The sequence below is a fragment of the Salvelinus fontinalis genome, chromosome 2 (assembly GCF_029448725.1).
Source record: "Salvelinus fontinalis isolate EN_2023a chromosome 2, ASM2944872v1, whole genome shotgun sequence".
Lineage (NCBI taxonomy): Eukaryota > Metazoa > Chordata > Actinopteri > Salmoniformes > Salmonidae > Salvelinus > Salvelinus fontinalis.
Window position 1 is genome coordinate 29569632 of NC_074666.1, and position 14864 is coordinate 29584495.

Genomic DNA, 14864 nt, shown 5'->3' on the forward strand with positions numbered 1-14864 from the left:
ACATGTTGTGATGGATGCAGAAAGAGTCCAATGCATAAGGATTTTAGTTTGTTCTGTGTATGTATATTAGGTGGCAGTCTGTAGCTCAGAGTATTAATCTACTTCTGTTTGTGTGTTCTGCAGTCGGTCATGCTGCTGTTGCACAGCCAGCGGCGGTACACCTTTGAGTATGACCACACGGACTACCTGATAGCTGTGACCATGCCCAGTATGGTGCGTTACAGTCTGCAGTCCATGCTGTCAGTGGGTTACTACAGGAACACCTACAGCCCACCAGACAGCAGCGGAGCCTCTGTGATCCAGGACTACAGCCATGATGGCCGCCTGCTCCAGACTCTGTACCTGGGCACGGGCCGCCGTATCCTCTACCACTACACACGCCAGTCCCGCCTGGCAGAGATCCTGTACGACACCACCCTGGTCACCTACACCTACGAAGAGGCCTCTGGGGGGGTGAAGACCATCCACCTCATGAACCAGGGCTTCATGTGCACCATCCGCTACAGACAGACAGGTACCACAATACAGACCAACCTTCTAGCTAACTTAATGGGGAAGAACGTTACAAACGAAGACAAGCCGGTTAAACTTCAGTAATAATCCTCACATATTGACAAGAAGATAAGATAGATTCAAAATGAATGGCATGCCATAAAGTAGCTTATTGATTTTTATAATGGAATGTATTATGACAGGTTAATGTAAGAAACGAAACCACAAATGGCTGTGCCTCTGCAGGAGTATAATACAATAAGCTATATGAGATGAGGAGGCCTTTAGGCATAGCTGAGGATTATCCTTTATTGTGAGTTCTTATCACTATAAGCAATTCTGATAATGCTTTGTCAGACAAGACTTAAAGTTTGACATATAAGTCTGCTTTGAGAGATTGAGCATACCATCATGAAGTACACTATTAGCACCTCTTGAAATATATCCTCAGGTGTATGGCCCCAATAATTCACCCATGAGAATGTATATATCCTATTCATCCTGCTAAGTTGAAATCTATTTTTGGAACCTAAATCCATGGACGACTCCGAAACTTTGTTGGGGTTTGAAATCCCTATAAAGCCAATATGGAATTGCACACTGATTTTCACCAAATCAGAACCCATTCTGGATAGTTGGAGATTGGGAGTGCTGCTGTGCACTGATGAGCAATTTCCTCAGCTTCACAGACTTGTATTCTGTCCTTTTGAGACATGCATGCCTCGCTGTTGGGGGTCACCATACTCTGCTGGTCTCTCCTGGTCTCCATGCACAGATACACCTCGATTTCCTCCTAACGAATTGACATGAACCTGTACTTAATAGTATCCCAGGTCCTCCACTGGCTGGGCCACAATAAGTCTGATTTGAAGCAAATAAGCAATCAGGGACAGCAGAGAGGGATGATGGTAGACGAAAGCATGGATGAGAATACTTAAGAATGTATTATATAGCCTGGCCGGTGGATTTGGCTGGCTCAATGATAAGCCTGGATATATTACTAGAAAATGTAGCTGGGTCATTCCATGAAATGAGTGCCTTTTGCGTCCCTTTGATATTTGAAAATTGCATTTTAAAAGCCTGTTCTATTAAATGAACTGCCATTTTTAATATAGACCACATGGAAAAGTAAATATGAATAAAGGTTTGCAATAGGGCCAAAATTCAGCATTTCAACATCTCTCTCTGTCAACACTGTCACTTCTAGGAAGACATTAACCAACTTAATCCCAAAATTTCACCATCATTGTAAAGCCCTAGTTATTTTGTTGCTTTTGAAGATTATTTATTTTATGTGATTAGTGATTCATTTACATCTGTCCCTCATTTTAAGGTCAACCCTGTTACGTGACCTGAACTCTCGTTTTAATATGATGAAACTATTCCTTTTTTAATAATTTGTTTTTCAAAAGAAACATTTAATAGTCAAATCATAGAGTAAAAGCAGGTTAGCTGGTTCTACTCTTTTTGGCCATGTTCTTGTCTTGTGGTGTTAAACTAAACGGGACGAGCATTACACGTCAGATAGGCTGCAGGATACTTCTGTAAAAGTACAACATAAAAGTAAATGCCATACATCAAATTCCTTATATTAAGTAAACTAGGCGTCCCCAAAATGTATTATTTATTTTTTTACAGACAGCCAAGGGCACACAACACTCAGACATAATTTACAAACACAGTATTTATATGTTTAGTGAGTCCACCAGATCAGAGGCAGTAGGGATTACAACGGGTTATATTGATAGAGGTGCGTGAATTCGACTATATTGCTGTCCTGCCTGAGCATTCAAAATGTAATGAGTACTTTTGGTTGTCAGGGAAAATGTTTGGGAGTTGCAGCGATGGGACAAGACTGTAACTACCAATTGGGTAAAAAGTAATCTAATAAAAAATGCAATGAAGTCAAGTAAAAAATATAAGCAGTAAAGTACAGATACTGCTAAAGTAGTACTTCAAAGTGTTTTACTTAGTTTACACCACTGTCTATTACACACTTTATCACTTCAGTAGTGTAGAGGTCAAATGAACTATCCTTTTCTCACACCTACAGTACACTAAGTATCATACTGTAGGCTAGGCAGTCTTTTTAGTGGGGTCTCTGCCTTTTTGCTCTGAGTTCCTCAGCTGGTTTGAGCCCAAATGAAGCTATTGAATATGTTGTTAGAGGCCTTTACAGAGCTGAATGGGAGAGTGAATAAGCCCACATTAATTAACTGCCATTCAGTCACTTTGAATGTATCACACCCCTGCAATTTCAAGCATCACAGGTCAGCAGCCTCCATGATAGTCACATGATATCACGTAACCATCTCAATTCAATTTTCATATCCTAAGGACAAAAGTGATTTAAAATGTACAAGTCTTTAATTCTGCTTTAGTTCGTTAGTTTAGTTTAGGCAGACATACAAATACTTTGTCTCTGTTTTATAATGTGCAATCCATATGGGTGTGAACAAGACTGTTTGAGGTACTGGATTAGTATTAGTCTTCTGGGCATCTCTGTTCTGCTATTGATGATACAATAAGTATGTCTTCAAACTTTGAAGAGCTGCTAGAGTCATGCAAATGTACTTCATTATAAAAGATTGTTTCATTTATGCCTGAGGTTTTTTTTAAAGATGAAGTTGTGATTTCATCTTATAAACGTTGAGAAATCTAACTTTAATTACCTCATCCTTCTCCCCCCAGGTCCTCTGGTTGGGAGACAGATCTATAGGTTTAGTGTGGAGGGCCTGGTGAATGCCAGATTTGACTACAGCTATAATAACTTCCGGGTCACCAGCATGCAGGCCATGATCAATGAAACTCCTCTTCCCATTGACCTTTACCGTTATGTTGACGTGTCTGGAAGGATTGAACAGTTTGGGAAATTCAGTGTCATAAACTATGACCTCAATCAAGTGATCACTACACACATCATGAAGCACACTAAGATATTTAATGCGAACGGACAAGTGATTGAGGTCCAGTACGAGATCCTGAAGTCTATTGCCTACTGGATGACAGTGCAGTATGACAACATGGGCCGCATCACTATCTGTGACATCAGAATTGGTGTGGATAACAACATCACTCGCTACTCATACGAGTATGATGCTGATAGTCAGCTCCAGGCTGTGTCGGTGAATGATAGGCCACAGTGGCGCTATAGTTACGACCTCAATGGCAACATTAATTTACTGAGTCATGGCAACAGTGCTAGACTCACGCCGCTGCGCTACGACTTACGAGACCGTATAACACGACTCGGAGAAATTCAGTACAAAATGGATGAAGATGGCTTTCTTCACCTGCGGGGCAATGTCATGTTTGATTACAACTCCAACGGGCTGCTTGCTAAAGCTTTTGACAAAGTGTCAGAGAGGAGTGTTCACTATCGCTACGACGGCCTGGGCAGGCGGGTGGCCAGCAGGACCAGTGACGGCCAGCAGCTGCAGTTCTTCTATGCTGACCTGACCAAACCCACCAGGGTGACCCACATGTACAACCACTCCAGCTCTGAGATCACCTCCCTGTACTACGACCTGCAGGGACACCTCATCGCCATGGAGCTGAGCAGCGGGGAGGAGTACTACGTAGCCTGTGATAACTCTGGCACGCCACTGGCCATCTTCAGTAGCCGAGGACACATCGTCAAGGAGATGCTTTACACCCCTTACGGAGACATCTACCAAGACTCAAACCCATCCTTTCAGCTGATCATCGGGTTCCAGGGCGGTCTATATGACGCATTGACCAAGCTGGTCCACCTGGGGAGGAGGGACTATGATGTGGTGGCTGGGAGGTGGACCACTCCCAACCATAACCTGTGGATGGAGCTCAGCATCAACCCCAAGCCTTTCAACCTCTACTCCTTCAAAAACAACTACCCGGTTGGAGAGTTACAGGATGTCACCAAGTTCACTACAGGTAAACTATATGTCTACTTCCTGAAGACAGACCTTTAAACTATAGAAAATAGGACTCTCAATTGTGTTGCATGGCAAAATCTAAAATTCTATGCCCTGTCATTGACTCCTCAATACCTTCTGTCTCCAGACATTAGCAGTTGGTTGCAACTGTTTGGGTTCCAGCTCCACAACGTTGTCCCTGGTTACCCCAAGCCGGAGGTGGAGAGCATGGAGCAAACCTATGAAATGATGAGGACTCAAACCAAAACACAAGACTGGGACCCTAGTAAGGTGAGCTAAACCTAGACTAGGCCTAGACAGAGCCTAATCTCTAGTATGATCCTTAGATATTACATAACCTCCTCATAATCCTTATTATCATTAGATAACCATCCCATGTGTGTTTGTCTGTCAGGTTCTGTTGGGTATCCAGTGTGAGTTGCAGAAACACCTGAAGAACTTCATCTCTCTGGACCGGCTGCCTATGAGTAAGGTGAGTGGTCAGCTGGGGGCGTGGCATGGCCGGAGGCCCCGTTTCTCTGCCATCTCCTCCATCTTTGGTAAGGGCGTCAAGTTTGCCATCAGAGATAATGTCGTCACCACCGAAATCATTGGGGTGGCGAGCGAGGACAGCCGACGTGTGGCAGCAATCCTAAACCACGCGGTCTACCTCTCCGGCCTGCACTTCACGGTGGGCGGTCTGGACACTCACTACTTTATCAAACCTGGCCTGTTGGAGGGGGACCTGGGAGTGGTCGGCCACACCGGAGTGGGTCGCGTCCTGGAAAACGGCATCAACATGACCGTGTCCCAGATGACGACAGTGGTGGGTGGGAGGACTAGGCGCTTCGCTGACATCCAGATGCAGCACGGGACTCTGTGCTTCAACATCCGCTACGGTGCCACAGAGGAAGAGGAGAGGGAGCATGTGCTGGAGGTGGCCCGGCAGAGGGCGGTGGAGGAGGCCTGGGTCATCGAGCAAAGGAGGCTGGAGGAAGGAGAGGAGGGCTCCAGGCTCTGGACAGAGGGGGAGAGGCAGCAGCTGCTCTCCACTGGACAGGTGCCCGGCTACGATGGCTACTTCGTGCTCTCCGTGGAGCAGTACCTGGAGCTCTCTGACAGTGCCAACAACATTCACTTCATGAGGCAAAGTGAAATCGGGAGGAGGTAACAGCGGCATCTTGCTTCACTACTGCCGTGGGTTCCCCTTCACCAAAGACAGTCTGTTTTTAGACCTACAATGATTTGTTGTACCCTTTTTTCTAGAATGATGACGATAAAATAAGAAAAAGACAACTGCCTTTAAAAGTGACAAATTATGGTATTTTGTTTCACCTGTGTTTTGATTGTTTAGTTTTTTCTGAGAATGAGTTGATCATTTGAAGCTCTTGACTGTCTTTCATTTGAGTGATTTAGCTAGCTTCTGTAATTTGACCTACTTTGTAAACTGTTAGATATGCTGAATCTGAGATGATACGCTATATCAAGTTCATTACCATATAATTCATCTTTATACATACTGTATGTATAACAGTGTTGTGAATTTCTCTCATTTCAGTTTATACAGTACATATCTCTCTGATCTTTTGAGAAATGGTAGTGACAGGTACAGTCTTCTTTTGTGACTACGAGACTCACTGGCATCGGGGATTGCTGCTTCCTGCGTATTTGAAGTTCTGGTGGTACAATGGAGTAGATTGTGTGGGTTTAGACACATTAAATTGTATATAGCAAGTGCTTTAGCGAGATACAAGTGCTTAACTTGATGTGTTGTTACTGATTATTAATTGTTAATCCTATCAATAGAAGTGATCACTGGAGTTACACAGAGCAACGGGAAAAAGTATTCATGCTGAAAACCTGTACAGTATAGTTGACATTATTATAATTTATTTTTATTTTTTACAAATTGCTTATTGTAAAATATAATGTATTATCTGGGTGGAGCTTGTGCCTTTCTGCTCTTAAAAAAACGTTGAAGGATGACAATTCAAAAAACATCTTTCCATACCATGAAAAGTGTTATTATTTGTATAATTGATCTACTGGACTAGAATCCTTATGGAGTGGAGCTTGCAGGGCAGACTATTGTGGCCTATACAAAATGCTAAATCATAGTGTAAATGCTGCAAATACCTCATCATATTGTAATTCACAGGTATTACATTCATTGTACCTTAATTATTCTGATGCCATTACAAGGCTGTCCTTACCATACCCTGTTTAGATAGACCGAGTGTCCCAGTAATAGAAATATCTGAGCTAGCAAGTCAGTTGGTTAAATAAACGTAAAATAAAAATAGCCAGACAGTATCGAAGATAAGTCTCTGCTGCCACTGAGAAACCCAAACGTCATGAATTAGTAACAATCAGTGGTTTGCATGGTAAAAAGAAAAGGTGATAAGCTTGTAAAAAAAAAAATCCATACATGTAGGACAAGGCACACTTCAAGTTTACCAAGTGGATAGAAATATAGACTTTACATCAGGAGCAGGAAATCATAATAGGCTGAAAAGCAGCAAGAGAAGAGGACAAATTCACATTACGTGGCTTACAAGAGCCTAAGTGTGTACCAGTTACAGGTCGAATATAGTGGATATGGAGGATTTTTCAAAAAGAAATGCACACAGAGAGTAGCTGTTTCCCACAAATAAAACGAATTGGAAACAGTGTTTCAATATTTACACATTTATTTTTTTCTGTGCTTAATTTACTGCAAAGTCACATTGTGTTACAGTATTAGTCATTCCTATTCCTCTGTGAAAAGATTGGAAGTAGTGCTATATGCCTCTATCTAGTATTCCACAGAAATTATCTGAGGAATTTCGACATCCGCTACCCCATCTTCACAACAGCTAAAACATTTTCAATGCAGCCCCAATTAAACAAGCCTTAGTAAAGCAATAGTTTATTCAGTCCTTTGAAAGATCTAAGAAACCTTATTTCATAAGACTGACTTTCAAGTCTGGGAATTAATTTTAATTATTTAATTTATTTTGATCAGAGTATGACATGTTTGGAACTGAAAAAGGGGGGGTTTAAAAAGTAAAATGTTGTCCAGCCATCCACCCTCAAGCATTACCCACACACACAATTTGGTTGTACTGTTGTCAAGTAATTTTGTAATTGGGATGTGTATGGTTTGTGTTTTGACATTTGTTTTCTAAGCTTCTCATACGGAAATGAAACATTTAGCACTGTGGAAAAGTCTGAACCAAAAGCATGACGTGCTGTTGGACGAAGCCAAACACCCTATATTCTGATATTCCCTTTAATACTGTGAAGTTCATCAATATATTATTCTGTGCAACCTTATCTGTTGTTTTTTACTTTAATTCTCATTGGGTTGTATTGCAAAAAAAACAATTGTATAAAACGTAGGCTATATGATATACTATATAACATATTTTGGGTAAATTAATTGATAGTACTCCCTATAATTGATAATTCTCTGCCCATTGGTGGTCAAATTGATGATACTGTCTTAGTCGGGATACTGTCTTAGTCGGGATACTGTCTTAGTCGAGTCTGAAAGTGAAGATGATGAGATTACCAAGATACATTTGTGATATACGGTATACTATGTAGACTGATGGTATGAAAACACTATTGCTTGACTGCATTTTCTACTCTGGGCTTTGACCAAGAGGCATGTATTTTCTGCAAGTGCTCCAGGAAGAGGGTGTAAATAATAAGAAATTAATATATTGGGTGTGGAAAGTTCATGTTCAAAACAAGGTACTTTGAAGGTTTGACTTTTAATAAATAAATGTGCAAATTCTTTGTCCGTATGTTTTGATGTTTATTTCATTGTATCATGAAATATGAGTACCACTGGTTTAAATGGAACTGGACATAATGCAAAAAATAGTTAATCAAACAACGTGATTTAAACAGAATACAAAAACAAAAAATAAATATTCAAATTATTTAATTTGAATCATTTCACAGTTCTTTAAATATATTGTTGTCAATGTTTGTATCTTTGAAGAGGAGCCATCATCTCATGGGTACTGCAGGTCAGTGTGTTGGTTTTCAACTGGATAGAGGGGCATCTCCAGGCCCTGGTTTGGATTACCAAAGGCAGCTATCAAATTCCTTATCTTCCTGAATAATCGTGTCTGTACTCCAGGGTTTGTCTGAAATACAGAAACGCCTTATCTGTTCATTCAGGTCAAGTCAGGATAGAGTTTCCTATTTCCAAAATAACTATAAGGTAATTAGTAGACCAGCCAACCTGGAAAAAGTTCTTGCTTTTTTTGTTTGCTGCTATATGCTGTCATCCATGCTAGATCAAACAACAATTTATTTTTCCGTTATATTAACAGGTATGTCACTGCTCTCATTGTTCTCATTTACAGTAACAATCTGGGGAATAGTTACAGGGGAGATGAGGGTGATGAAAGCACCAATTGTAAACTGGAGATAATTAGGTGACCATGATGGTATGAGGGCCAGATTGGGAATTTAGCCAGGACACCGGGGTGTTAACACACATACTCTTAGAATAAGTGCCATGGGATCTTTAATGACCTCAGAGAGTCAGGACGCCCGTTTAACATCCAATCTGAAAGACAGCACCCTACTCAGGGCAGTGTCTTCAACTTCCAGCTTATACATACTATATACATTTTACGGACACAATATAGTTTACATTAGTTATCTTTTGTTTGTTTTTAGTCCCATCCTTCAACTACCCTCAACCCCTCCCATCTATCTCCGAAGACCATTCAGTTTATATTTCTATTTGTCATATATTTTCAACTGTGCTGTAAAGTTTCACAAAAGTTCTGAACCTACATCGCATTCGTAAAGTATTCTGACCCATTAACTTTTTCCACATTTTGTTACGTTACAGGCTTATTCTAAAATTGATTAAATAAAACAAATTCTCAATCTACACACAATGCCCTATAATGACAAAGTCAAAAAACGTTTTTTTTAAATGTTTGCAAATGTATTAAAAATAAAAAACAGGAATACTTTATTAACATAAGTATTCAGACCCTTTGCTATGAGACTTGAAATTGAGCTCTGGTGCATCCTGTTTCCATTGATCATCCTTGAGATGTTTCTACAACTTGGAGTCCACCTGTGGTAAATTCAGTAGATTGAACATGATTTGAAAAGGCACACACCTGTCATATACAGTTGAAGTCGGAAGTTTACATAGACTTAGGTTGGAGTCATTAAAACTTGTTTTTCAACTACTCCACAAATTTCTTGTTAACAAACTATAGTTTTGGCAAGTTGGTTAGGACATCTACTTTGTGCGTGACACAAGTCATTTTTCCAACAATTGTTTACAGACTACAGATTATTTCACTTATAATTCACTGTATCACAATTCCAGTGGGTCAGAAGTTTACATACACTCTAAGTTGACTGTGCCTTTAAACAGCTTGTAAAATTACAGAAAATTATGTCCTGGCTTTAGAAGCTTCTCATAGGCTAATTGACATAATTTGAGTCAATTGGAGGTGTACCTGTGGATGTATTTCAAGGCCTACCTTCTAACTCAGTGTCTCTTTGCTTGACATCATGGGAAAATCAAAAGAAATCAGCCAAGACCTCAGAAAAAAATGGTAGACCTCCACAAATCTGGTTCATCCTTGGGAGCAATTTCCAAACAACTGAAGGTATCACGTTCATCTGTACACACAATAGTACACAAGTATAAACACCATGGGACCACGCAGCCGTCATACTGCTCAGGAATGAGACGCATTCTGTCTCCAAGAGATGAAAGTACTTTGGTGTAAAAAGTGCAAATCAATCCCAGAACAACAGCAAAGGACTTTGTGAAGATGCTGGAGGAAACAGGTACAAAATTATTATCTATTATTATTATTATCTATTATTATTATCTACATCCACAGTAAAACGAGTCCTATATCGACGTAACCTGAAAGGCCGCTCAGCAAGGAAGAAGCCACTGCTCCAAAATCACCATAAAAAAAGCCAGACTACGGTTTGCAACTGCACATGGGACAAAGATCATACTTTTTCGAGAAATGTCCTCTGGTCTGATGAAACAAAAATAGAACTGTTTGGCCATAATGACCATTGTTATGTTTGGAGGGAAAAGGGGGAGGCTTGCAAGCCAAAGTACACCATCCCAACCGCAAAGCATGGGGGTGGCATCATCATGTTGTTTTGCTGCAGGAGGGACTGGTGCACTTCACAAAATAGATGGCAGCATGAAGAAGGGAAATGATGTGGATATATTGAAGCAACATCTCAAGACATCAGTCAGGAAGTTAAAGCTTGGTCGCAAATGGGTCTTCCAAATTGACAATGAACCGAAGCATACTTCCAAAGTTGTGGAAAAATGGCTTAAGGACAACAAAGTCAAGGTATTGGAGTGGCCATCACAAAGCCCTGACCTCAATCCCATAGAAAATTTGTGGGCAGAACTGAAAAGGCATGTGTGAGCAAAGAGGCCTACAAGCCTGACTCAGTTACACCAGCTCTGTCAGGAGGAATGGGCCAAAATTCACCCAATTTATTGTTAGAAGCTTGTTGAAGGCTACCCGAAACGTTTGACCCAAGTTAAACAATTTAAAGGCAATGCTACCAAATACTAAATGAGTGTATGTAAACTTCTGACCCAATGGGAATGTGATGAAAGAATTGTGAAAAACTGATATATAAACTGATATATATATCATTCTATTGATTGCAAGAATTTTGTATCATTTAAATTGAAAAACGACGTTTTGAAGAGCGCGTCATTTTCTGTATCAGTTCATTGCATGTGCCATGGAATCGGTACATCAAAAATCTCTTCCCAACTATTTTGCAATCTGTATGGCAAAGTGGGTCGCAGACCTGCTTAGCAGCCATATCTGAGCTCATTTTGGCAACTGCGCAAGTGGGAGGGAGATGCCCGTGTGCTTCGCGTTTTACCTCATATTTTTTCTGCAGTTTTATTGAAAATCACTCGACAACCCACACTCCGAAGCGCTGTCGTTCAGCAGCAGATGATGCGCTGTCAGCCACTCACTCACCTGCCATCACTAACCTAGCCACCAGTTCTGACTGAACTCATACAGCGATATTTGATTTTATCTCTCTTGGTTTCATACAAACTTTGAGAAATAATGAGTGCCCACAATGTGTTTGGTGCAGGGAAGTGCTTAGGAATGAGTCTCCCAAAACTAACAAATTAAAATGACACATCCTGACCAAACATCCACAGCATGACGGTAAACCCAGGGAGTTAATTCGAACAGGGCACAATGATTCAGAAAACAGTGATTCGACAGTAGAAAAGTAAGTCAACTAGCAAGGCATTATTGTCAGAAATAAGGGAGTACTATCGCTCATAGTACTAGATGTGATTTTTTCTTTCAAACATTAGCTAATAGCTAGTTAACGTTAGCCAAAGCAAGTTAGCTACTGTACTGATAGTGCAGCCCTAAATAACAGTACAGATGAAGATATACCATTATCAGGCCTACTGTACATCTTACTGTAGAAATTACTGTTAAAAACAAGTTAAAAACAAGTAAAATACAAGCAATCATTTTTATTCTGGAATACACTGATTCAAGCAAGACGCTTTTTGAGGCAAACACTCACAATTCTGGGTTGCTCATCTACAGCAGGAAGCTGTCTCCTGCATGACTGAGAAAGCAGTAGATGTTCTGATCCAGTTTGGCATCACAAACCTATGCGAGTCAGAGTTCTCAAATCTGTCGTACTTAAAAAACAAGTACAGAAACAGGGTTGCACTGTCAAAAACTGAGCCCAGAATAGACATACTTGTTGATAACTTTAAACCAGCCACACGCACCTCTCATTAGGACTGTGTGTGTGTGTGTGTGTGTGTGTGTGTGTGTGTGTGTGTGTGTGTGTGTGTGTGTGTGTGTGTGTGTGTGTGTGTGTGTGTGTGTGTGTGTGTGTGTGTGTGTGTGTGTGTGTGTGTGTGTGTGTGTTTTTTTTCTGGTCTACATCTGTGTGATGTGATTAATCAGTTTATTCCAGTTCAAAATAAAATGAATTTATTTTATTGTAATAGCAATAGTTCCAACCTAGACTTTTTTTCAACAATACTTTCTACAGTAAGATGTACAGTAGGCCTGAACATTTTTCATCTGTACAGTTTTTTTTTAATCAATTTGTATATTTGAGTTTAACCATAATATTTGTTGTAATATTTCTTCTGTCTTTTCTGGTGGATTAAACTGAAATTGCAAACAACTTTCCATGGCTTGTTTTAAAAATAGTGATATTTTGGAGATTATTTCATTTTCAAATAACTGAAAGTGAGAGGCTGTAATAAAAACTATACATATATTTAACTAGGCAAGTCAGTTAAGAACAAATTCTTATTTACAATGACGGCCAAACCCGGGTGACGCTGGGCCAATTGTTCGAACCAGGTACTGCACTGAGTTGCAGTGTCTTAACCCACTGTGCCACTCGAAGGGCAAAGGCCATTCTTGAACATGGGGTGAGACACTCTTACTAATCTGCTAGAGCACCAGTTTGGTTTTAAGTATAACTTTTGTATGACTGAAGCCTTTAGAGAGAGGTCTAATGCTTTAATATTTAATCATGTCTGCCCTCCGAAATCATATTCATTATATAAATAGGCCCGTTTAATTTTGTCTGGCTTTCCATTCTAAATCAAATGTAATATTTTTTGCTCATACAGTACCAGTCAAAAGTTTGGACATACCTACAGTACTCATTCAATGGTTTTTCTTTATTTTTACAGTTTTCTACATTGTAGAATAATAGTGAAGACATCAAAACTATGAAATAACACATATGGAATCATGTAGTAACCAAAACATTTTTAAACAAATCAAAATATATTTTATATTTGAGATTCTTCAAAGTTGCAGCCCTTTGCCTTGATGACAGCTTTGCACACACTTGGCATTCTTTGGCACACTTTTTTGGTTACTATATGATTCCATATGTGTTATTTCATAGTTTTGATGTCTTCACTATTATTCTACAATGTAGAAAATAGTACAAATAAAGGAAAACCCTTGAATGAGTAGGTGTGTCCAAACTTTTGACTGGTACTGTATTTAAAAAAACTAATCGTTAGGTGTAGACCGGCCATAAGCATCTGGCCTAACTTTGTTTATCATTCCATCATTGTTTGATCTAGCATGTATGAGAGCCTGTAACAAGTAAAAATAAATTAAAAGCAAGCACTTTTTCCTGGTTGGTTGGTCTACTAAATATCAATAATACAATACCATTTTATGATTTTGTATCTAGTGTTTTGAGGCCATACCTCTTAAGGGATGTGCTTTCTATAATTAGAATGTAAGAAAATGTGCGTGAATGTGCAGTATATTGTAGCAAATCATGTGTGTCCATGCAGCAATCTACTATTAACCAATGGATATTGATAACATTACTGTTTCTTCTCTTTACTCACCTGAACTGTCCAGGACCCCTCATTGATTTGGAACACTCTGTAGGTGTAGACAATGTCTTTGCATCTTTTCGTGAAAATAGCAGAAAAATATGATTACAGCATTTCAATGCAGAGTTATTTTTTGTTTAATCGTACTGTAAATTACAGTCCAGTATTTATGGTATTCTATAGTCTGTGTAAATTGGAGTTAAATGAAATGGAACAAGCAGTCTGTATGAGCATGAATCAGAAAGATGGAAACACAGGTTTGTGTCATGCATGTCATATCATCCATCTGATGATTCATTCTGTAGCATTGTTATCCACCGCCTTGCTGAGAAATTATTATTCTAAGTACGTTTCCATCAGAACGGCATTGATGAAAATGTGAATTCATAGTATAAGTCAATCAAAATGGCAATAACTAAACCTACATGTTTAAAATATTTGTGGTCACATGATGTTAGGTCAAAAACATACAATGGATCAACAATACTGTTGAGGTACTCACAGAACACATAGGCAGTAGGTGTTGGGTAAACTCTCACTGTCTCGGAGTAGATAACTCCCATCTCTCCCCACTGCACCCAGGATCCTCTCAGTAGTTGCTTTGCTGATAGCCCCGTGGTAAACAGAAACATGCTCTATGATACTGAAGCTTGACATGTCTTTGAATAGCACTGACACACATTCAGAATGGTAGTATTTATGGTACGGTAGCATCTACAGGAAATCATATCATTTCCTGAGAGGAAAGAAAAGATCACACAGCCTGTTTGCATATTAAAATAAATACTTCACCCAAATTACATATTGGTTTCCTTGCTCTGTAAGCAGTCAATGGACAAAGTATGACAGCAGTCCATGCTTTGGTTTAGTTTCCCTGCCAATTGTTAGCATTGTGGCACCAATCCCAATCAAGTCATGGGACCGATATTATCATTTTTTACACATCATGTTCAAATCATCTACTGTGACTTTGAGCTTTACAATCAATTTTAGATACTTTCAGATAATTTGGACCTGATTCACAAAAAATGCTAATATCTGTCCCTTGACAGATACTGCCAGGGAAACTAAACCAAAGTATGGAT

General features: G+C 39.7%; 2 protein-coding genes across 5 annotated transcripts in view; one reads left to right on the forward strand and one right to left on the reverse strand.

Moving 5' to 3' along the window:
- The window catches only part of tenm1 (teneurin transmembrane protein 1), a 246029-nt gene extending 237863 nt beyond the window's left edge, over positions 1-8166 (forward strand). For all 4 annotated transcript variants that reach the window (XM_055870047.1, XM_055870059.1, XM_055870067.1 and 1 more), the window contains exons 29-32: positions 124-514; positions 3184-4404; positions 4534-4676; positions 4801-8166. In XM_055870047.1, the coding sequence (XP_055726022.1) occupies positions 124-514; positions 3184-4404; positions 4534-4676; positions 4801-5556 (2511 nt within the window). In that variant the 3' untranslated portion in view covers positions 5557-8166. The remainder of the gene's footprint in view (positions 1-123; positions 515-3183; positions 4405-4533; positions 4677-4800) is intronic.
- Positions 8148-14436, reverse strand: LOC129815898 (SH2 domain-containing protein 1A-like). The gene is made up of 3 exons (XM_055870090.1): positions 14282-14436; positions 13792-13855; positions 8148-8524 (listed from the first exon to the last, which is right to left on the reverse strand). The coding sequence occupies exons 1-3, from the start codon at positions 14434-14436 to the stop codon at positions 8390-8392; spliced, it is 354 nt and encodes a 117-aa protein (XP_055726065.1). The 3' UTR covers positions 8148-8389.
- Between the last annotated feature and the right edge of the window lie 428 nt (positions 14437-14864).

Bases quoted from the DNA above. Each gene is read 5' to 3' on its own strand.
- LOC129815898 (XM_055870090.1), bottom strand. From the start codon at position 14,436: ATGTCAAGCTTCAGTATCATAGAGCATGTTTCTGTTTACCACGGGGCT. The intron at 13,856-14,281 runs GTGAGTACCTCA...TTTCACGAAAAG, and splicing joins ACCTACTGCCTATGTGTTCT to ATGCAAAGACATTGTCTACA. The intron at 8,525-13,791 runs GTGAGTAAAGAG...TCTGTATTTCAG, and splicing joins AGGGGTCCTGGACAGTTCAG to ACAAACCCTGGAGTACAGAC.